Genomic DNA, 23,134 nt, shown 5'->3' on the forward strand with positions numbered 1-23,134 from the left:
TCCCACAGAAACATGTTCAAAGTAGAAAATTTCCCGCTTGGTATACTGCACCCCTAAAAAAAGTCCTGAAGGAAAAGTACAAATTTTTTAAGAAATTCAAAAATTATAACAACCTGGCTGACCATCATACCTTTGTACTATTACGCAATCGGGCAAAAACTTTAGAGAAAGAATGTTTCAAAAATTATATGACTTTAGTAGAAAACGACATTTCCTTGAATCCCAAAGCATTCTGGTCCTACATTAAATCAAGGAACAAAAACAACGTCCTACCTCATATTCTGTATCATGGTGACATTACTGCTGATACGGGGGTGGACATTTGTAATTTGTTTTCTTCCTTCTTTTACTCGACGTTCCTTAAACCGGTCTCTAATCAATCGACTTCCTCTTATCCCTTACCAACCAACGTCTGTTCTGTCACATCTTCCTCTGAAATTGGATCAATTGAAATTCGAAGTGAAAAAGTATTAAATATTTTGAAATCAACTGATATTCATAAAACAGCAGGCCCAGATTTAATTTCTCCAATTTTTATCTCAAAATGTGCTGAAAGCCTAACTTTACCACTAACCATTATCTATAAAAGATCTATTAGTGAGGGCCTTGTACCTTGTATCTGGAAATCAGCATTCATATCTCCTGTACATAAGAAAGGAAAAAAAAACGAAATTTCCAATTACAGGCCTATATCAAAGCTATGTATATTTGCTAAGATATTAGAAAAATTAGTGTACGACCAACTTTTTCCAGCTATCTCGCAATCTCTTAGTATGCAACAACATGGTTTTCAGAAAGGACGCTCAGTTACAACAAATTTACTACTATTTAATGATTTCGTTACTAATGCCATGAACGATCGGTCTCAGGTTGATACTATATATACAGATTATAGTAAGGCATTTGACAAGATTGATCACGATATTCTCCTTGAAAAACTTTTACAGATCGGTATTCATGGTGATCTCTATAGATGGTTCACCTCATACATTACGCGTCGATCACAGGCTGTCTCATTAAATGGATTTATATCGAAATGGATGAATATTCCTTCTGGTGTTCCACAAGGCTCCCTCTTGGGACCTCTATTATTCAATATTTTCATCTTCGATATTGAAAAATGTTTTCAGAATTCAAATGTACTATTATTTGCTGATGATATGAAGATTTTCAAGAGAATAGACAACCGAAATGATGCTTTGGCCCTACAAGATGATTTGTTCAGACTAGAGGCTTATTGCAGCATAAATAAGTTGGAAATTAATGTAGCAAAATGCTCCTGCATAACCTTCACCAGAAAACTATGTCCAGTTGACTTTCCTCATTCAATTAACGGACATAGACTCACAAGGGTATCGGAAATTAGGGATTTGGGAGTCTTTTTAAACTCTGATCTATCCTTTAGTAAACATATTGACAATGTTGTAGCTCGAGCGTCGAAGGCCCTCGGGTTCGTCATCCGGTCCTCCAAATGCTTTACTTCTATAAAATCATACAAAATACTATATTGTGCATACGTAAGAAGTATTGTTGAGTTTGCATCCCAAGTTTGGAACCCAGATTACTCTGGTGCAAGAGACAGATTGGAGCGCATTCAGAAGAGATTCCTGAGGTACGTCAGTAGCCGTTTTGGATTAACCTATACTTCCTATGAAGATGCTTGTAGGTGTCAGCATCTACTTCCTCTTGTCAAAAGAAGGGAGATAGCTGACATCTCAACAATTTTGAACATCCTTAACGGCTCGATTGACTGTCCTCAATTATTGAGCAGACTATCATTGCGTGTACCAAATAGAATGACTAGATGTAATGAGCTCCTTTACATACCTAATACTTTTTCTAATTATGGAAGAAGCTCATTCATCTGGCGTGCAAGCTCCACCGTCAACACACTAATCTTAACAATTTCTATGTTTGACTTATTTAATATTAATGCTATACAAGCTAGAGTAATTATTGCAAATTTGTTTTTCGATGATTAATTTTAATGAAAGTTTATGATTATGATTATGAATTTTTATTTTGATGTATTTATTTTGTCTTTTTGTTTTTTGTTATATATTATATTTTTTATATTATTTCATAATTTTTATCATATTATTATTCTTATTATTCTGATATTTTTATTATACTGTTATTTCTATTTTTTTTCTTTTTTTGTTTTCTTTAACTATCTTACTCTATTATCATTTTTGTTTCTTATTTTAAATGTTTGAGCTTTTCTTTTTTTACCTATATGTGAAAATTATTAATGGTTTACTTAACATAATTATATTTTTTTTACTATCAATCTAATAAACTGTAAACTGTAAATTTTCCAAATAAATAAAATAAATAAAATAAAATAAAAATAAAATACTACATGGTGCGTACATGGTTGTCCCAAAATACCATCGTAGCAAGAATAGAGAAAATAATCATGAATATAATTTGATCATGATGGAAAAAATGTACAAATCCATATGTACAGAATAACAACAAGTGAAAAAAGTATATAAAACAAAATATTAAATTGTAAAAATATAAACATATTAAATACAAATAATGTAATACAAACATGATGCACCACATGACAAGTGATTCCGGGATAATAAACCGTCAAATATTGAAAAACTAATTGAAAAAATAACGTATTCATTACATTTTTAAATTCTGAATGAAATTCTAATAAAAACAAAATATCGGAACAGTGGAGCACTACAAATTTCCGTGCTCCGGCTCCGCTTCTGCTCCGCCCAAAAACTCGTTGCTCTATCGCCTTATTTAAAATAGATGGGAATTTCCAATTTAGTTACAGATAACTACGCCCACAGTATTTTTTTGTCAATTTTATATTTTTAAAGACTAAAGCCACTTTTTAACCGCAAAATGACATCATTATATGCGGCCGAAGTGTTTATTTATATATTGTAAATTTTAATATTTGGGGATCGCAGTTAGTTGTGCGCTGGCCGTGTATCATTTTACGCTATCGGCTTGGATTAATCTGCGACCCCTACGCAGTAAAATAAATCATTTTCGTAAGGGTTGACAATTTTGCGAAGGGGTTCTTCCCGCACAATCTATTACAGTGTGTGAAAATGTTTGTTTCTAATTGATTTACAACTTGTGTTTAAATTTATTTTATTTATTACAAATTTTTAGTAGCGAGCTTTGACACTATGTACATACATACATATATACCATAACCAGTGTTCTTTGTTCGATTTCAGATGTGTATTTAGGTTTTAAAAAAATTGTACAATTTTTTTCAATGATTTGTGCACTGCTTTTTGGATTTCGTTGTTTTGCATATCTATCGTATTTACTGATTTCAGACAATTTCTTGTAATCATTTTTTGCTGATAGGGATGGCGACAAAAAACCAACTAAGGATAGGTTTGAGGAGATATTTTTTTAGATACATATAATATACAGAGTAGAGAGCAAAGGAGATTAAATATAATGTATTAAATAAGGATGGAGTGTATTTCGGTGAATTAACGCCGTTTTCAAATCCAAAATTTCCCTTTTGTTGAAGAATAAGATAGAAATATGGAACGCTGTATGCTCAGTATAACGATGCGAGATGAGAGGCGGATTACGTGGATGCGAAATGTAAAATAGGTAGAGGATATAGTGGAGAGAGTGAAGAGATTTTTATTTTTATTTTATTACAAGTAAACCCATTCTTTTTTACATAAGTTTTTACAATTCTAAACCTTTTTATAAATGCTATACTACCTATTTTTATTAATACTATAAACATTTTTATAAATACTATAACCGTTTCAACATTGAAATCGGATAAATCGGCAAACTCTAATACAAAAAGATCGACCTGGAGTCAAATATATCCAAGATCTGGCCAGCAACACCGGGTCAATGATTGAACTCATGACCCCCCCGTTGAAAGCATTACACGCTAACCACTACGGTATGTTGCTCGTTAAGTGAAATTGGAATAGGCGGGTTACCTACTTAGCTTGAAGAATGGAAGAAAGAATTGCTCGAATGGTACCCGATAGAATGTAAAATGGAATGGAATGGGAGAAGCTCACAAGAGAGACGAGTGGATGAGAAAGGAAAAATGTTTAGGATAAGATGGAGAGAGGGCCGTGTATGGATTGGGTGTTCTTCGAAAACGATATATTCCTCTTCGATATATTTAACAATTATGAAAGATAAAGCATGCGCCGCAGCCATACATATTTTTTTAATCCCCCCCCAACCCCCCTAACCAACCCTGGATATAATGCTTTCAAAGTATGCATTTTATTATTTGTGTTTATTTTCAACTTCATTCATTCGATTTCGATTTTCGATAATAACTTAAATTCCTGTTTTTTCTAAATATTATTTTTTTGCAAATTAGAATGTTTTGGTGCAAAGTCTACAGTTGCATACTACATAATAGACGCTGGCTCGTGCACCGTTGTCTTTTTTAATTGTATTACGAATAAATTAACATTTGCATTTGTTTTACATATTTATATGCCGTAGTAATGTTTACGTTTCGCTTTGACTCTTTGACCTGAAGACGAGCCATTGTTTGTATAGAGAGCGGCTTAGGGCTGTGCTGCTGCTGCTGCAGAGGCGCATCTTCGACCGGGCGACGCTTGGCATCGCATATTTCGTATCTGCAATTTCGCGGCGAATAGCGAAAATTTTCAGGGTCGCCACGCAAAAGCGCCAGTGGGGCAAACGTTACGGAACGTGTCGGATTCGCTCGCAGACTATGGCGGGAATTCGACCGCATTATTGCGTAATTAACCCTTTCACGCCGACGCGTCGTTTGACGTTTTCGGGGCTCACCGCAACTGCTATTTCTACATGGAAGTAGTGGATACTACATGCGATACAAAGGAGTGGCAAGTAGCTGAAAATTTTACGATTTTATATGCATGTATTTAATAGTGTGTGTGTGTGTGTATGTAGGTGGATGGGTGTGTGATGAAAGCGTTTTGTAATTTAGCAGGTGATAAAAATGAAGGTGCGCTTTTAGATGCATGAGGCTGCTTTCGCTGCGCAGCCAGAATATTACACTAGAGACTGGTGTTGTAATCTGGTACGCTCGGTGCAAAATTCTGTATTATACACCGTTTAAAGCAGGCCTGTGAAGTCGTTAAAACACACGACTCCGACTCCGACTCCAATTTTTTATAAATTTAAAAATATAATATTTTTTCCATTGGGTTAATTTTTGAATATTTCGGAATAAATCATCACTATTGACTAGGTTTTTTTTTCTTTCAGTATTTTGTATTTTTACTAAAATATTTTTTTCAACTATTAAACCACCATACAACTAATGAAAGGTAAATGGACTTTTCAAATAACAAGCCTCTCCTTAATTTGACCTAAACACGAGAAAAAAATGAATATACGTAGAAACACCGTATCTCAGTTCTGCATACATTGATGAGTCACCCTTAGTTAGTAATTCACTATTCATATATGTATGTATGTAAATATGCAGGGCCGTCGTGAGGAATCCCGGGCCCTGTGAAAAACTAAAAAAAAGATCTTTTAGATATATTTTTAATATGCAAAAAAAATTTCAGAACTATTAGAAAAATACCTAGTATATTTTGGTTGCTATTTTTTAAAATAATTGAATAAGCAAAAAGGCTTCCAATCCCGGGATCCCGGTGTTTTCTGGTACCGTGAATCCCGGTGCTGAAACTAGTCTGAATACCGGGATTACGGTGGTGGCAGAAATTTCTTTAAATATATTATTTTTATAAAAATAATATGGAAAAAATATAAAACAATATTATATAATGAACAATGGTGGGATGAACAATGACAGTCATAGTTCATTTGTTTGCCACCCGTTTCGACGCCGGCTTGCCGTTTCCACGAAATGGTATGAACGGCCTGTATTTTATCGCAGATATTATGCTCAATCGCAATGATATTTGAAGTATATTTTAACTGATTCGAACTCAGAATCGGCCACTGATCACGTTTTCGTGATCTAGAAAAAATGCGTGTGTTTCTGTGTGAGCGTCTGTATGTTTATTGTGTGTCAGTGTATATTGGGGATTTTTTGAACACTGTTTGTCCTATCGAACTGAAACTTAATATTGGTTACTGAAATTTTTATCGATACACCGTAATTTTTTTTCAACTTTTTAAGTTGATCGGAAATTGTACCTCCCCTTATATATGTCCTCTTTCTTTTTAAGTTTTTGAATTAAATTATCCCCCAAACCACTCATCAAATCGGACTGAAATTTCTTACTTGTAATAGAAATTATTAATATTATACCCCAATATTTTTTCCTAAACCGAAAGTAGTACTTTCAATTTAGAGAATCAAGGTTTTTTATTTTTTTCTAAGAAATCCTTTAATTTATTGAACTGAAATTTTACCAAGTTATGTATAAAAGTTGGTAAGCATCCGTCAACCAGAAGTGGCAGTGTACTCTTGTTCAATTTTTTCTTCCACTATTTTTTTCGACCCCTTTAACATGTGTGCTCTTGACGTAAAAATTCAAGTATAATTGTTGTATCAATGTGATGAAAATAAAAAAAAAATCACTAAATATAATAAACAGGAAGCGGGATTTTTTCCTCTCAGAAAAGTGAAAAAGAAATATTTCAAAAAAAAAACATTTTTGAAATATGAAAACATGCAATTGAACTTTTTTTCTTATACATTTGAAATCCCGGTGCTAGCACCGGGATCCCGGGATCGGAAATTCCCAGCACCGTAATTCCGGTGCTGAAGTAACGTTCCGGGATTGGAAGCACTAATAAGCAAGTATGATATAACAAGTACGATTCGGGGGTACGGGCCCCTCGATTAGTCCGGGTTAGTCACATGCTCGAGCTCTGATCCAGTAGTTGGCCAGATATGGCTCCAAGTCAATCGTTTCCTATCAGAGTTTATCAAACGGTTCCTACCAAATTGGCCACCACCCTCATTTGTCAGAATTTTTTAAATTTAGTCTCAGTTTTATGTAGACGTGTAGAGGGGTTTCCGAGTTTGGGTGGAATTGAGTAGTCGTGGAGGTAGTTTATTGTTCTGGATCCATCGACCAGCCAGTTCTGAATGAAGCACGGAATAAAACCGCCGAAAATGTATACCAAGCGTTGCGAGACCTTATTGGCTGTTATATACAGCTTGTTCATTCGGTTACCTGACAACTCGTTCACAGATTTTCTGTAAACCGAGGATGCGCTCCAGGCATTACGTATACGGCCATCTCTTTCTCACCCCGTCTGTTCACCAAGATCTCTATTACTATGACATTATGTATGCAGCCATCTCTTTCACAGACCGTATGTTATCGGTGAACAGACGGTCTGTGAAAGAGATGGCTGCATACGTAATGGCATAGTAAACGAGATCTTGGTGAACAGACGGGGTGAGAAAGAGGTGGCCGTATACGTAATGCCTAGAGCGCATCCTCGGTTTACGGAAAATCTGTGAACGAGTTGTCGTGTCACCGTTCTGAATGAAGCACGGAATAAAACCGCCAAAAATGTATACCCAGCGTTGCGAGACCTTATTGGCTGTTATATACAGCTTGTTCATTCGTCGAGGCCTCTTTGGTGCGATCTGGCAATTAGTGAAGGTATACAAGTGGTCCACGAGCACCAATTACATAGGCTCTACTTTACGATATTGTAATTTTATAAATTTGTGTACACATGTACAAAGTTCGCCTTGGGGTAATCTCGTTATGATATTATGTTTAAAATAAATTAAAAAAAAAAGCGAAATCGGAAATCTAATTTTAAATTTTAATTCACTTTTCATACTGTGATATGCGGTATATTTTCATGCGGGATTTTCTGAAATAACAAGGAACGAAAATTTACTGGAATTTTAAATAGCCGCTGATTCGATATTGAAAAACCCTAATTGCTATGTTACTGTATACATTATTTTGTGAAAGAAATTTCATTAATGTTTAAAATTGAAAGCATCATTTTGGAACAAAATTCACCTGATGCTTATTTTGAATGTATTATATGAAGTAATAATAATTGAAAAGTGGCGTATGAAAATTTTTTGAGGAAAATATGCTTTATTTAGTATGTATACGTGTAATAATGGTTTTTTGTTTTGTTTTTATTCGGTACTTTGTTATTAATGATAATGAATTTCAAATATTATATGTGTATGCATTATTTTGTTTAACTTAATTTTTAAACGATCGTCTTTTGATAATGTACTGTTGGTAATTCGCCCGAATGTGTCGAATCGCATAATTCGATATGACTGATTAAAAAAGCTAATTCTGTAGAATATTTACGATTCGTTACAGTTTTTGCGTATATTATGTGGTAGTTTTCCGAAATTTAATTATAGCATATTTTCGCCTAACCGCATCGAAACATGCATTCAGATACTTTCAATCGAGACTAAAGTGTCACTTTAGTCTCGATTGGTTTCCGAGAAACTGCCATTCTATATTTGAGTTCGTCGAATTTTTTGTAAGAGCTTTATTATAAATATGTGCATACATATTTTGAAGCACCGGCCGTCCGGTTAAATAAAATCATTAGTCGAATGCATTACCCTTTGCGCCCTCGAGACTCATGATTTACGACAGTTATAAATAGGGCGTTATTACCGGAGATGTTTCAACCCCCCCTTCATCATGCAGAGCCCGCATTGTTCTCCCGCCGATTTATTCGACGGACGGCCTAAACTTGATCCCTGAAATAGTATTTTTTATTTAGTATTTTGTTCGGATTGAGAGGGTGAGGGGGGAGGAACTATTATCGGAGTTTTGGCGACCGGCGCCGAAGGGGTTAAAACTCGGCGTTTCCCAAACTCGCAAATATCATTTCGCTATCGTTAATGCGTTGCCCGGCGACTTTATAATCTGCGTTCAGTACCTAAAATTAAACCGCTCCTCTCGGTAATTTATCACTTTACCTGTTATGAAGAGTACTTTGCTGGAACTTAGTACGGTTAACCGCTCGAGCTCTGCAAAATTTAACCGGTGCGCCTTTGTTTCGTTATTACGCCTAAATGTGTTTAATTTCGGAATTGAAATTGGTCGTTTTTTCCGTAAAGTGTTGAATGTATCGATTTCGATCTGCCGTTAGATAGTGTGCAAAAATTGTAGACGTCTTTGACATATCGAGTGCAAATATTATGGACTGATCCGATTTGATCTGTTAAAAAATGCAATGATTGCTTTTGTCGATACTCACTATAACAGGGGACGTCAATGGATTTCTAATAGCTGGCATATATGTACAATTATAAATTTAATAAGCTTTTTGTCGTCGCCAAAATAGGAAGTTTTTTTTGTAATAGTATGGAGCAATCTTTTTTTAGTACATAGTACAAACAGTAGGGAGTAATTAAGCAACACGATAAGCTATTTATTTAAAAAAAAAAATCGGATGTGACCAACCCATGACTATCCATGTGACTAACATGACTGTGACTACATGAATAGGGTGACCAACCCATGACTATGTATTTGAAGAATATAAGAAGGTCACAAAACAAAATTTGATAATTAAACATACATACACGTTCACACATACCGGTTATGAGAGCATTTTCGATAGAAATTGAGCGCAAATGTAAGGAAAATTACACTAGACAAAAGTACTACTTCCGGTTCAGGTAAAATTATTAGGGTATAAAATTTATACTTTCTATTACATGTAAAAAAAATCAGTCTGATTCGGTTAGCGGTTTAGGAGATAATTGAATTCAAAAACTTAAAAAAAAGAGGACACCTACATATAAGGGGAGGTACCATTTCCGGACAACTTAAAAATTTGAAAAAAAATTACGTCGTATCGATAAGAATTCCAGTAACCGTTACTAAGTTGCAGTTCGATAGAACTAACGGTGTTCAAAAAATCCCCAAAATACATAGACACACACATATACATTTTTTCTAGATCATTAAAACTGATGAAATCAGTGATTGATTCTGGGTTCGAATCACTCAAAATCTCAAGTTCGAATTTTCGCATGATCACAAAACTTCATCTATTGTTATTTTGTACATATAGATAAAATAAAAATGATCAAGAGTCCAATGGTTTAATTGGCGGTGCGTTCCGTTCCACCCACTTGAAATTTCTCGACACTCGTTTTTTCGACTTTTCGTTTGCTTGAACAGGAGTTTGTATACAAACATGTTTTTTTTTGTATACATATACTTATGTAATATCTTAAATATACGAGACTTATTGTGATTATTCACAGATTTTTAAGCTATTAGCACACTTTTAAAATATAAAAAAAGTTAAATAACCAATTCTTACTATATATTTTTAATAGTTAGTTTTTAAAATTAATATTTCACTGTCAAAACATGTTTGTATGTGTATAAACTCGATGACGAGATACGCCAAAAAAGTCGATAAAACGAGGGTCGAGATATTTCATGTCGATGAAACGGAGTAAAACCTTTATTTGACTATATGCGATGCAACGTCTGTAATTGTTGTCATTGGAAAATGGACCAATGACGTTAAATGATTTCTATTTCATTCTTCCTAATTGATATACATACGTACATGTACTTGTAGCTACTTCACAATGAACTAAAGTTTTCTTGGAAAAGGTTTTCTCTAGTGGTTTTTAGTGAAGATCTTTCTGTAGTCTCAGAATATGATCTCAGATGAGTGCTTTTGTTAAGCATAAGGAGGTTAATCATAGGGCAATTGTAGTGGTTATTTATAATATTGTAAACTTCGATTAATTCGCCTCTCATTCTTCTCATCTCCAATGTGGAGAGATTCATTTTTGTAATTCTTTGAATCCTTTCAATTCTTACTCATTTTTATTCCAATTTGGGTTTAATATCAATTTTATGGTTTGTCTATTTATTGTAATGTAATATTTTGCGTGGGTAGTTTTCGATTGATAGAGTATTTGGGTGCCAGATGTTCCGTGATCGAGATTTTAGTGACGTGCGCGAGATCGCTTTTTGCGGAATAATCACCGAACTTACTATTGATATCGACATTCAGACCAAAAAAAAAAAAAAAATGTTTGTATGCGTATGAAAAATATGCTCATATAGTGAGAAATAGATTTAGGATTAATACATTATTCCACTACCTTTTTATTTACCGTTGCAATGTTGTGTCTACGTTGTGATTATATATGTTGATATTAAATCTCGTAATCTAATATACATATATGTATAGCGCGTATAGCATTGTGCCGTGACAATTGAAGTGATTCTTAAATGACATTACATATACAATAAAAAAAAATACGCCAACAATACATAGTCTCTTTTTTTGCTCCATCACAGCAATCCGGATAATTTCGTTCATGAATTTTCAATTTCATATATGCCGTCGGCTTATGATGACGATGATGCCAGTATTTGAGTCACGCGCGAGAAATGTTTGGAATTTGTTTCGACAGTATATTTTATATCCGGTGAGTGGATGGATGTCGGTTATTTATTTGCTGTAAATTGATAAAGGCGGAGAGGGACCTTCGTCGATGGGCCCTACCTGGCGAGACCTTGATTACCTCAAGGTGGGCTCATTCGATATTCCCGGCGAATAAATTCCAGTTATGGCTTAAATTTACGCTGATGAATTATTTTAAACTTTCGCGAAAGGTTTTCGGATGGAATTTAAATTGGGTGCTTGCGTTTAGGTGAGCTTGGTATGTTCGTTAAAATTTACTTATGTATGGTGTTACGTTTGTTGCTTCTGTATAAATGGTGTGGTGCGGTATCCGATTCGGAATTCAATCATTTGATTGTTTCATTTATTTGTCTGTATGAGTCAGTTGAGAGATCTTAAAGTAAAGATACAGAGAGTGTTCCGATACGCCAAATCTGTACCATCGTGGCACTTTGCAAGCCCCACCTCCTGGAGTACATAGGGATACTTATGTAGAGAAGTTGAGATTTGTCGACAGATGAGGCTTAGTTTACAATAGACATTTTATTATGAATTGTTATCAACAGAGACCGGCGTACATGTTTCAATTGCCCACAAAAAATGGTTCATTATTGTCAACTAGTGTTGTGCCCGTTGATTTCAGTTTAGCCCGCCGCGCCGGGCTAAACTGAAATTTCCAACCTGAATTATTTAGAATTCCAATAGAAAGCAGGTATAAAAATTGTAGCTAATCGAAACAAACCCTAGATAACTACCGCCGAGGATTTCGAGTTTTGTTAAGGTGTGCATAGACTCTCTAATATATCTTGCAACAATATAAAATAAACCAAAGAAGTCTATTAATGAATGTATTTTTCCAAAACTAATTCCATCTTCTTCATTGTTGTTGAAATGTAATGCTCACAATCTCAATGCCAAGCCACGCTCTGAAATACTCAGCAGTTAGGGATTTCCATCGAGAAATTTTGCTTTGGTTATAAATTTATAAATTCCGGTGTAAACCAGTCTTTATAAACATTGACACGGATTACATGACCCTTGTTCAATGCATTTTTTTTCAATGCTACCTCATACCTGGAAAGGCTTAGCGGGTAGCATTCTTGCTTATTTTTTACATACTCAAAATACAACGCCTATCGGCGTATTTCAGGCTCATGGGCTTGTTGGCAAAACGCCGATCGGCGTTGGTCAGCATTCAAAGGGTTAAAAAGTACATTCAATGTGCGAAATGAATCAACCAGTGACGCAACGCAGCTCAAACCGACAATTAAATTGGTTGCAATAATAACACAGACTTTAAAAACTTTCTGCTTTGTCTATCAAATTTCATCAATCATCGGATACGACCGATCCGATCGATCAGCTGTGGTAGGCGTAACGACCTTGCGGTATTCCTCCGACTGGTGTCTTTTCCTAGCAGCGACCACCTTCATCATCACGATCAGCAGCAACACCAGCATCAGCAGCAGCAGCAACTCTCCCCACCAACTGAACAACTGTCGTCGGTCAGTCGGCGAGCTGGTCCGACACCGGCTCGACGTCCGTGACATACGCTCGCATCTCGTTCACCCATATTGGCTGCACCTCATTATATCGGTATGCGTACACGTAAACTACATATATATATATATATATATATATATATATATATATTTATATATTTACATACACACTAATCTCAAAATTTCGATTCGATTCGCCGAACCTCCAAATCGAAAAGGCCTCGTCTTTCTCTCAATTATTATTATTGTTATTAATCGATTGCGGATTTGCATACGATCGCGAAATTTCGAAAGCGTTCGTTTGTGACTTTGAACTGTGATGTCGTGCGAAATGTGCGGCGATATGTCAGTTTTGATGAATTTCCCTTTTATTATTACTTTATTTTTATTTTTTCGTTTCGATTGTGATTGTAAAAACGCGAGGCGTGGCTCGAACTCGAGCCAGTACTCTACTCGGCTCGCAAACGCGTAGCGTAGAAGTTTTGTCTGTTCATCGGTGACCGTTGGATTGTCGGTGACGTCAAACGTTAAAAACTTCATTGACTTGTACATGTTTAATTATGTATTCGTCCGTGTTTGAAATGTGCCGTTTGATGAGTTTTGTACGATATTGAAATAGTTCGAGCCGTTTCCAGTAGGTACTAATTTTATAGTGGAATTCATGTACCTAATAGATAGGTTGGGGTTAGTAACCCTGTTGAGTTTTGTTGTAGATATGCTTTTGATTTTACGATATGACAATACCGTTACCGGACGCAATCTTATGTTAAATCGGACTCATTTCGCTCGGTTGATTTCCAATCGTGCGATGAACTAAGTCATCCGGTCGTTGAAGTGATTTTAAGTGTTCTTGATTGCCGTATGATCTGCGATCAGCTGATGCGATGAGTTCGATTTACAGTATGATTTATTTATAAAGGATGCTAATTAATTTTGACCATATTCACTTAAAATAATGTACACTCGTAACAAATCTATCGCACGCAAAAAAAAAAATATTCAACTGTTAGATGTATTCAACATTAAATAAATTATAGCAACATTCAAAAAATATATTGCATATTAAAAAAATTATTATCATTGGAATTAATTTATTTACACTTAAAAACTTATACTTTGCACTTTAAAATCACTAAATCATGCGGAGTTTTTTTACTGGCAAGGTTGTATAATATTTCCAATAAAGTACGTTTGTGTTAATAACTTCCTTTTTTTTATCCATCAAACTGAACGTTACTTTGTTACAAAATGAATAGTATATATTTTAAAGTTAAAAGTATTCGAAATAAAAGTACCATGTGAATAGTATCTGATTTTAAGTGTAAAGTAGCCGAATTATAGTTCAATAAATTCAGTAACTACTATCTAAAATAAAGTTCAATTATATATTCCCCATTTACAAAGCTGATAGCTTGGTATTGTTTTTCTTTTATTAAAGAATAGTATGGAAGAGAGATCGCTCGCATCATTGTCGGTATATTTTTGATGATATTTATCCTATTAAATCAATTCACACATTGATTTGATTTTATACTTGTGGTTTTACCCGGCTTCGCTCGGTGTTTGTAATATAAACAGGTTAAACTTGGGAAAACAATAAGAGCCAAAATTTTTACTGAATTGTAATCGTAAGGCGAAGTAAGAAGAGGTATGTAATAAAATAGTAAACATTCATTTGTTTTTTTATTAAATTTATTTGAATGGAAAAAATAATATTCAACGATATCGATATCGTCGTCATAGTAATTTTTAAATTTTTTCATGTTCCCAACAAACCTTACATACATACAAAGTTACAAAGTCATACATAGTTTTTTATTTTATTAGACAAAGATTTTGATATAAACTTTTTTCATTTCTAAAATATCTTTTCAATATTAAAAATATAATCAACGTGAGATAACCACTTCTAAAAGCAATAGTCTTTCTAGAAAATAAAACGATGATATATCGGTATTTATTTATCTATTTTAAATTGATTTTCTTATCATGACAATTCAAAGGCACATTCAATACCTAGTAGATGTAAACATCAAGACAATATAATTACACCAATGAAATTTGTATTCAATTCAGTTCTTTCATAAATTCTCTTTCAAAATATTAGTACACTTCTATGTATATTTTTAATTATATCACAAATTCCACCGCGACTTCAGATTATGAACATATTTCTACAACCACTATTATGGTGTTTGCTTTGAAGTCCTCTGAGCTTGTGATCCGCAGGGCCCGTTAATTATGCCATTGTCCTCCATATTGGCGATACAAAGAGGCAGGATTCGCGACACAAATCGTAGTCATGATTGAACACACACACACTCACAGCGGGTTTAATTATTATTACGGTGCAATCATCGAATCAATTAGTGTCATCGTTAGTTACTCACTCGGTCTGTACGTGCGAAATATCACTCGTTAATTTTGCAACGGTGAAATCACACCGATGTAAAAGTTTTCGTAGAAAACGAAATGAAAACGTACAATATTTGCGCAAGCCATTATGACTGTTACGTGTTTCTACTTATTCAATCGGCCGAGTCGATAGCTTTAAAGGATGAGTGCTGAGTGGAGCGACGCGACGCGACGGGATAGTCCCCATGCGACGAGCTACCTCGTCGCTTCACAAATGATGCTTATCGATTTTGCCGTATTGTTTATGTAAATGTTTTTTTCGTCAGTATCTTTGATGGTCTTTTTATTATCGTTTGGTTTTTTTTTTTTTGTTGCGGATTATGGATTTTTTCGTTGTGTCTATCTGGTGACTATTCTGTGTGTGAGCGTTTTCAAGGTGTCGTCTTTCTCGGGAAAAAGATCATGTTCATTCTCCATAGTTTGCGTCGCTTAGTCATCGTCGTCGTAAGTGCCACCTACGCGCGTTCGTTACTCACCGTGTTGGGTGATTTGATATGAATGTTATTGTTATGTGTGCGTGGAGTTTTGCTGATGTGACCACATTTTGTTTATGTATATGCTGTGTCGTTGTCTTGCGTTCGTTGGCCAGGAAAGTGTTTCGAGGTGCCTAACAAAATGTTCTGTGCTGACGATTAACGGTCATTTTCGATAATTTCCAGAAGAAATTTGCAATTCTTATTATTATATTGTGTGCGGCGTGCACAACGAGCCTGTTAGTAATGACCCGATTTATTTATGTATATTTTTTGACTTTTGTGACATTACAGGAAGAACCTAATGCGTCACAATGGTTTACATAGGAAAACAATTCAAAAACACAAATACATAATAGAAAGGAAAACCTAAAGCAGAAAAATATGGTAGAAACAAAAGAAAAATGTCAAATAAACAGAATAAATATGTATGTACATAGTAGGGAATGTCTTGCATCCACAAGCAGCACTGATATACATATGAGAACCAGCCATAAATATAAAACGTCCCCGCAAAGCCCGAATGGAATAGAGAAGATCGAAATTCCTCTCATGCATCACATGCAATTTTGAAAATAACGATGAGCGCAGACTACCAGATAAAGGTTAAAATAATCTCTAATAACCTACGCTTTCTGAGGTGGAAAATATCACATTTAAGTACGGCAGCAGCGATTTCATCGAGAACTCGGATAGCTCATAGAATAGGAGCCATACTATAAAGAGATGTGCGGGTAGGAGGTACAACAGATGATGATGTTTACCACGCACATAATTATTAGGGATAACTGTTTCAACAAAGACGGACATGTCGTATTACCACGTATGTAGAAGCTGGAGACCAAAACGAATCAATGATAAGGGAATTATACCTAAGCATGCTCAAAAGGAAAGAAGAGGGGTAGAGATATGAGAGATAATACCCATACGATTTCATATTTAGAACACGAAGAAATGCTTTTTGCACTTTCTAAGTCCCTAGAGTGTAATTTGCTTTATGCGGATTCCACACAATAATAAGACACGAATAATTTCGCTACCATTTCAATGATTTGGTCAATGAAAATATGAGCTTAAAGAGCCTGCTGAAGTGAAAAAGTTTTTTTTGTTTGTTTGCCATGCAAATCTAGTTTTATACTTAAAACCACCAAATTTGGTACTCCAATCATACTAATGATGATAGATTTTGGGTGGGGTCGAAATTTGCGCATAAACTGTATATTTTTTTTTACTTTTCTGTACTTTCACCCATCAGAGAAACGCAGGGCAATTCTTGTTGATCCAATTATTATATTTGATCTAGCAATGGGATAAGCAAAATATATTGTTCACTACAGTGCATCGTAAATATAATATATAAACTTGCAAGAATTTTACATCAACACATTAAATGTAGGACATGTATTCATGTCAGTTACTCAGTTGATTCTGAAAATACGCTTTTGTCGCTGAGGCATCGGGGAATTTTTATTCTGTGTCATTTTAAAATGGTACTATACATATATATATATATATATATATATATATATATATATATATATATATATATATATATATATATATATATATATATATATATATGTATTATATATACATGCATACATGAAAGTAATCTGTTTGTTATGTATGACACGACACGTGTTGATAAAATTATATTATTTGTTACGCGTAAAATGGTATGCGGTGGAATTTGAGAGTTGCTAGGAAATGAGAGATGTGTGCCGTTCGTCATTTTTAATTAACCCCCGAACGACGGTTACAAACGATGCAGATATGTACTAACTTGCTCGCAAAGTATTATATGTACATACATATGTTATATGACCCAGTGTACGTACACACACGATAAATTTTATTCGACAGTCGTAAAACGTGCATACATTATGTATGTCCGAATCTTGATGACGATTCCGCGTTCGTCAAGTCGCACAGGTGTTGCCACTTGCTATGTAGAGTGCGTGCCGAATTGTATGGCCTTCGTTGGATTTTTGCTTTTTCGATGATAATGTTTCCGCGCCGAAAATTGCTGGTTCTGTCGCAACGATGATCGAAATCGACGCATAAACAGAATCCTGATGATATTCAAGCGTTCGCAACGTTAATTATTCTGTGGCCGGTCGGTGTACGTGTATATATTCTAATGATTATGAATAGTTGGACGTCAAACGCACCGGAGCCGGGAAAACCAGTTTGACAATTAGTCTCGCATGTTTTTTCACAAACTGGAAATCACTTAGCGCTTTTCATGTATTTCCGCTTTCGATCCAAAGGAGATCACGCGACCTCATCGCAAACATAATAATCTCGACGACCTTTGAAATGTGCGTTTGTATGTGTGGGTGTGTTTGCAAAAAATGGTTTTTCTTTATAAAATGTTTTTAAAAATCCAAATTTTCCTCTACATTATCATTTTTATAACCGGCCTGGATGCTTTAACACACAAAAAAATGGTTCCCTATTGTCAACCTTTTTTTTGCTCTCATGCTTTGTAGGACAATATTAATTAGCAATAGTGAACCATGTTTTGTGGGTTAAAGCATCCAGGCCGCCTAAGTCTGGTGATAACTGGTAACAGTGATAAGTCTAAAGGCCGGATCCACAGCGCGCCGTTTATTGTTCAATTGTTGTAAATGCTATTGTTCAATTGTTGTAAAAGGTTCGCACAACCTTTTTTATACTCTAGCTTTGTAAATATAGCCAAACCGCCGCGATTCCTGGAAAAGGCACTGTGTCTATCCGCAGTTTAGTGATAACAGTATATGTAGTTCGGTGGATTGAGAGGTCCCGAGTTCGAGTTCTGGTTAGACCTCGATTTAAAAGAATCATAAAGCAGTGCTGCTGTTCAGATTTGGATATTTGTACAAGTCGACTGTTTCTTGTGAGAGTTTGCCAATTTTTCTGATATCATTCTTGAAACGGTTTCTCACGAAATTTGCCACCACTGTATAATTTAAAATTTATATACAATTATATATAAATTTATATACATATTGTAACACGAGTTTGACCATATGCGACGATTTGGGCCAACCTGTTGTGGCACCTTTGGTAAAAATTTATTTATTTATGGAAGCATAGCTATGTATCCAATTTTTATAGTTTCCTAGATGCCGTTATCGGGTTGCCCCTGAACGACATCCATAGTATTAAAATTTTTGAAATCATATTCAAATACTGGGTAGGATGGTTTTTCCAATTTTATAAGGAGCGCTTAAGCAATGAAATCAGATAAATTGGCAAACTCTGACAGGAAACGAATGACTTCAAATATCCAAGTTTGACCAAAAGCACTACAGATAATACTCTGAATAAATTCTTTTCAATCGGGGTCAACCCACGGGATCGAACCCGGTAACCTCTCGGTGGTTAGTATTAACGCAACCACCGAGCTATGCTGCTGACTGAAATGAAAAATGAAATAATTTTTATTTTTATGATTATCACAAAACTAGAATATACACATGTATGTTACTTATAACTTGGTCTACTTATGTTTGGGGTAACTTGGAGTAATTCGTGGACGCTAGAGCTTTTTCACGTTAGAGCTTCTTCTTGAACTTGGGCTTTTTTTTGCTAACCTCTTCTTACTTTCACTTACAATTATTTAATTCGGCATAGTAGCGATACACAGTTGTTTTCTAGCTAGCGCACGCCCCGCATTACTACCTCTTTCCATGTTCCCCGCACTTGTAACCCGTCTTCCTCCAAATACTCCATTTTGAACACCATTGAAACAATGATGAAGTTTCACTTTTGATCATGTGTTGCCGCGCACTCACGCTTTCTCTGTTTGACTTAATTCACAAATTTGATGTGTCCAGAATCTCGGAAAAGCATAATAAACGTATTACAGGCCATCAGTAGTTTTAAATATTGTTAAACGCAAAACATTATATTTAATGTTTTGCGAAATATTTCTCGAAATAAAGAAAAGTGGGCTCATGCCACTTTCAAATATAACGGCTGATATATTTATCGATATAATTGGGTTTTAAAATTTTATCTACCTATACAGTACAAATAAATTCCACGTTCTTTAAAAAAGATACACATGTATATATTAGTATAAAATAAATCCATTTTTAAAATGTATACCCCCCCCATTCTTAAAATTAAATTTGCTAAGAGCACATGTTTAAGCGATTAAATAATCCCTTTCTGGCACACCTGCTACAGGTACGACACACAATAATAATATCCCCAATGAATTCGTTCGCGCATATATGGTATCGGTACTTATGTAACGAGACGTGTGAAATTGTAACGGTAGAAGTCGGGAATTTTTTTTTAGCGCTCCTTTCTCAGACAAGTCGACTTCTGTACGCACTTATGCAGTGTACGCAATAGTTAATAACACGTGCTAAATATCACTCATCGAATTTCTAGTTTGTTTACATACATATATGGCTAAAAGCGAGTTGGAAACGTGTTAATTAAGCTATTCGCATTTAACGCTAATTTCGAACCGGAGACATTTGCCCATCGTTGGTCATATACGGAGCAGCCGGAATGCCATGCAAATCCTTGCGATCATGTAAATTGGCCGCATACAGCCTCTTTCCTCTACGTCACGTATCATTGTCGAGATTGCACGTGGAATTCGTTGCTAGAATTTGATTTAGTGTAGGTATGTAAGTAGTACCTTTCGGGGTTAACGCCAGATCTTCGACATAGAAGATCTGGCGGACACGTGTACATCATTGAAGAGTCGTCGTTAGCGATAAGACTTAGCATAATGATATATTTTATATAAAACATTGACTCAATAATATTAAGCACAATTAATCCATTCGTATATACTCATCAACATGTGTCACATAGCGGTAAGCTACCAAATAAGACACTATTAACTATATTTATTGATATTCCGGATCTGCTAAAACATCAAACATCAATTTCATGGATCAATTAGAGATATGAATTTTATTTAAAATTTGTACTGCAAGTTAGTTTGAAGCTAAGATTTGTAACGAGTAGTCCATTAAATAAATATTATAAAATATATTTTTGTAACCCCACGTATGACCGTTCACATAATTCAAGCTGGGCGGGAGCTTCTGGAGATAACGGCGATGATACGCCTCTGTCAACTCGCTGTTATCGTCTTGTCAGTGGGTGTAAACAAATATTAAAATAAACGGTAGATAGTGATATTGTTTGTTGGTAAACTCGCATCGATTGATTTTGTTAATACATTTGTGATGAATACAGCTTATTTCATTGATTTTTTGTTGTTGTTTCAGGTGTAACAATGAGGGAGAAGAAAGGCGGCGCTATGAGCAAAATGCAAAAGTTGAAGAAGCGGCTGTCGCTTAGTTTTGGAAGATTATGTAAGTCAACAATTGATTGATTGTTTTTTTAAATAATTAAGTTTGTTTTCAATATCGGCTCAGATTTGAACCCATGACCTTTTGTTTAGGCGAATACGCTAATCAATTATGCGAATCGCCATATGGACAGATATGCGATTACTATGTACGTAGCACTTGTACATTGACTTGATCAAATTTTCTTTTGGATGTCTATCGGGGTTTGAATTCTTCTTGGATCGGACACTATGAATCGTCTGGTTTCACTCCCACAAATTGCACCTTATGTTTGTACGTATGTACATATGTACGTTCATACACTTGTCATCATTCCTTTGACTCGTTCTTTTTTCCTTTTTCTCGTGCGTATCGGACTGTTCACTCCCATCACAAATATTCCAGGTACCCATCCAAAATGTATGAGGCCACCGCTTCCACATACATCCAGTTTTCTATCGGGCGCGGGAGACCCTTTGTTTTCCTTCGGGAAGACGGGAGTATAGTCTTGTATATTTACTCGCCACAATGAATACGTGATACGCAGAATTTATTCCGTGCATTTTTTTCTTCCTATACACATACCCACCATATATACATATATGTACATACTATGTAGTATACATGCCATATTCCTTTTTCGGACTTGCATACATACATACATACATACACTGTGGTGAGCTGGTACCATTTCTACATTATTGAAGGCTTTCCTTCTGTCTGGGTGGCAGAAGGTGGAGGCTGTGTCTACAAATTTAGCAAAATATTGTATGTTGGATACAGAAATATGAGATTGGAATGATATTGGAAAAATGAAATCCTTCAAACCACAAATATGTACATATTTGTTTGGTACACATATGTATGTATGTACTTGCATAGTTCATGGAAAAATGTTCCGCCTACTGTAACTTAAAATTTGTGTACTCAATAGAAATTATTTCGCGTGATTCAAAAATCGGTTGTCCTCGTAGTTGTATCGTGATGAAGGTTGCTTAAAAGATTAAATGAATTAAATTGCGTTTAATTTAATCAAATCGTTGGTTAAATGAAGGTTGACAATGATTCCAGAACTATTTTTTTTAATTAATACATATTTTATCATGATGCTATTAGGTGTTGCCCCTGAGCGACAACTATAGTACTTGTATATGTTTGTATAGTGTACTAACGGTTTTACCCGGCTTCGCTCGGTATTTGTAATATTAACAGCTTAAAAATGGATAACCCAAACGTAAGCATTTATTTGTTTTTTTTTTATTAAATTTATTTGAATCGAAAAAAAATAAAATTCAACAATATCGATATCATCGTCATAGAAATTTGGATTTGTTTTCGATGCTCCCACCCAAACCTTACATAATTACATAGTTACATACACAGTCTCTTTCGAAATTACTATAGTGTATAGTGATGACTAGTCACAGGAGCCTGAGGGGGCCGTGTATTGTTTAAAGGTTGTAAATGCATTGTTAAAGGTTTGCCGAACAATGGATAGCACTGTGACTATCCTACCTCTAGTGATGACAAATGAGTGTAGGGGGCCAATTGGGTACGACCGTTTCAGCAATGAAATCAGATAAATTGGCAAACTTTGATAGGAAACGATCGACTTGGGGTCACAAATATCCAAGTCTGACCAGCAGCACTGCAGAAATACTCGAAATCAATTATTTTCAATTGAGGTCAACTCAGGGCTCTAACTCGGTAATTATCAAATACGCGACCTATCCAGACGGCAGATCTATCCAGTATTACTTGGATTTTAAGTGTTGCAAAACTTTTCGAGAAGAACATATCTTCACTTTCAATTTTTCAATTTTATGATTGGTTTTCCTTGTATCGAAATTACACCGTCATCATGATGTGGCAATATATGTATGTATTATCTATATGAAAGTTGAATTTTAATGCTTAAATCTACCTGTGTGATTTGGATCGATTAACCGGATGTAATTTTATTGATGTTCTTCTTACAATGTCTTCTATTTTCAGAAGTTATATAACGGCCCATGTCGTACTTACATACATATAAGTCACAACTATGACAGCTTTTTAGCATAAATCCATTGTTATTTCAGTTTGGCCTTGTTCT

The 23,134-nt window shown here is 35.1% G+C and overlaps 2 protein-coding genes across 2 annotated transcripts in view; one reads left to right on the top strand and one right to left on the bottom strand.

Moving 5' to 3' along the window:
• Eip63E (cyclin dependent kinase Eip63E) overlaps nucleotides 1-23,134 on the top strand; it is a 143,088-nt gene that overhangs the window by 6,677 nt on the left and 113,277 nt on the right. Inside the window, exon 2 of the mRNA XM_077436867.1 lies at nucleotides 20,977-21,063. Within this exon, the coding sequence (XP_077292993.1) occupies nucleotides 20,977-21,063 (87 nt within the window). The remainder of the gene's footprint in view (nucleotides 1-20,976; nucleotides 21,064-23,134) is intronic.
• Nucleotides 6,227-9,684, bottom strand: LOC143916013 (uncharacterized). The gene is made up of 2 exons (XM_077436868.1): nucleotides 7,408-9,684; nucleotides 6,227-7,127 (listed from the first exon to the last, which is right to left on the bottom strand). The coding sequence occupies exons 1-2, from the start codon at nucleotides 7,523-7,525 to the stop codon at nucleotides 6,916-6,918; spliced, it is 330 nt and encodes a 109-aa protein (XP_077292994.1). The 5' UTR covers nucleotides 7,526-9,684; the 3' UTR covers nucleotides 6,227-6,915.

This window comes from Arctopsyche grandis, chromosome 8 (assembly GCF_051622035.1).
Source record: "Arctopsyche grandis isolate Sample6627 chromosome 8, ASM5162203v2, whole genome shotgun sequence".
NCBI classification, from domain to species: Eukaryota; Metazoa; Arthropoda; class Insecta; order Trichoptera; family Hydropsychidae; genus Arctopsyche; species Arctopsyche grandis.

Excerpts from the sequence above, each read along its gene's own strand:
- LOC143916013 (XM_077436868.1), bottom strand. The coding sequence starts at position 7,525 with ATGAACAAGCTGTATATAACAGCCAATAAGGTCTCGCAACGCTGGGTA. Across the intron at positions 7,128-7,407 it reads AACTCGTTCACAGATTTTCC|GTAACCGAATGAACAAGCTG; the intron begins GTAAACCGAGGA and ends ACGAGTTGTCAG.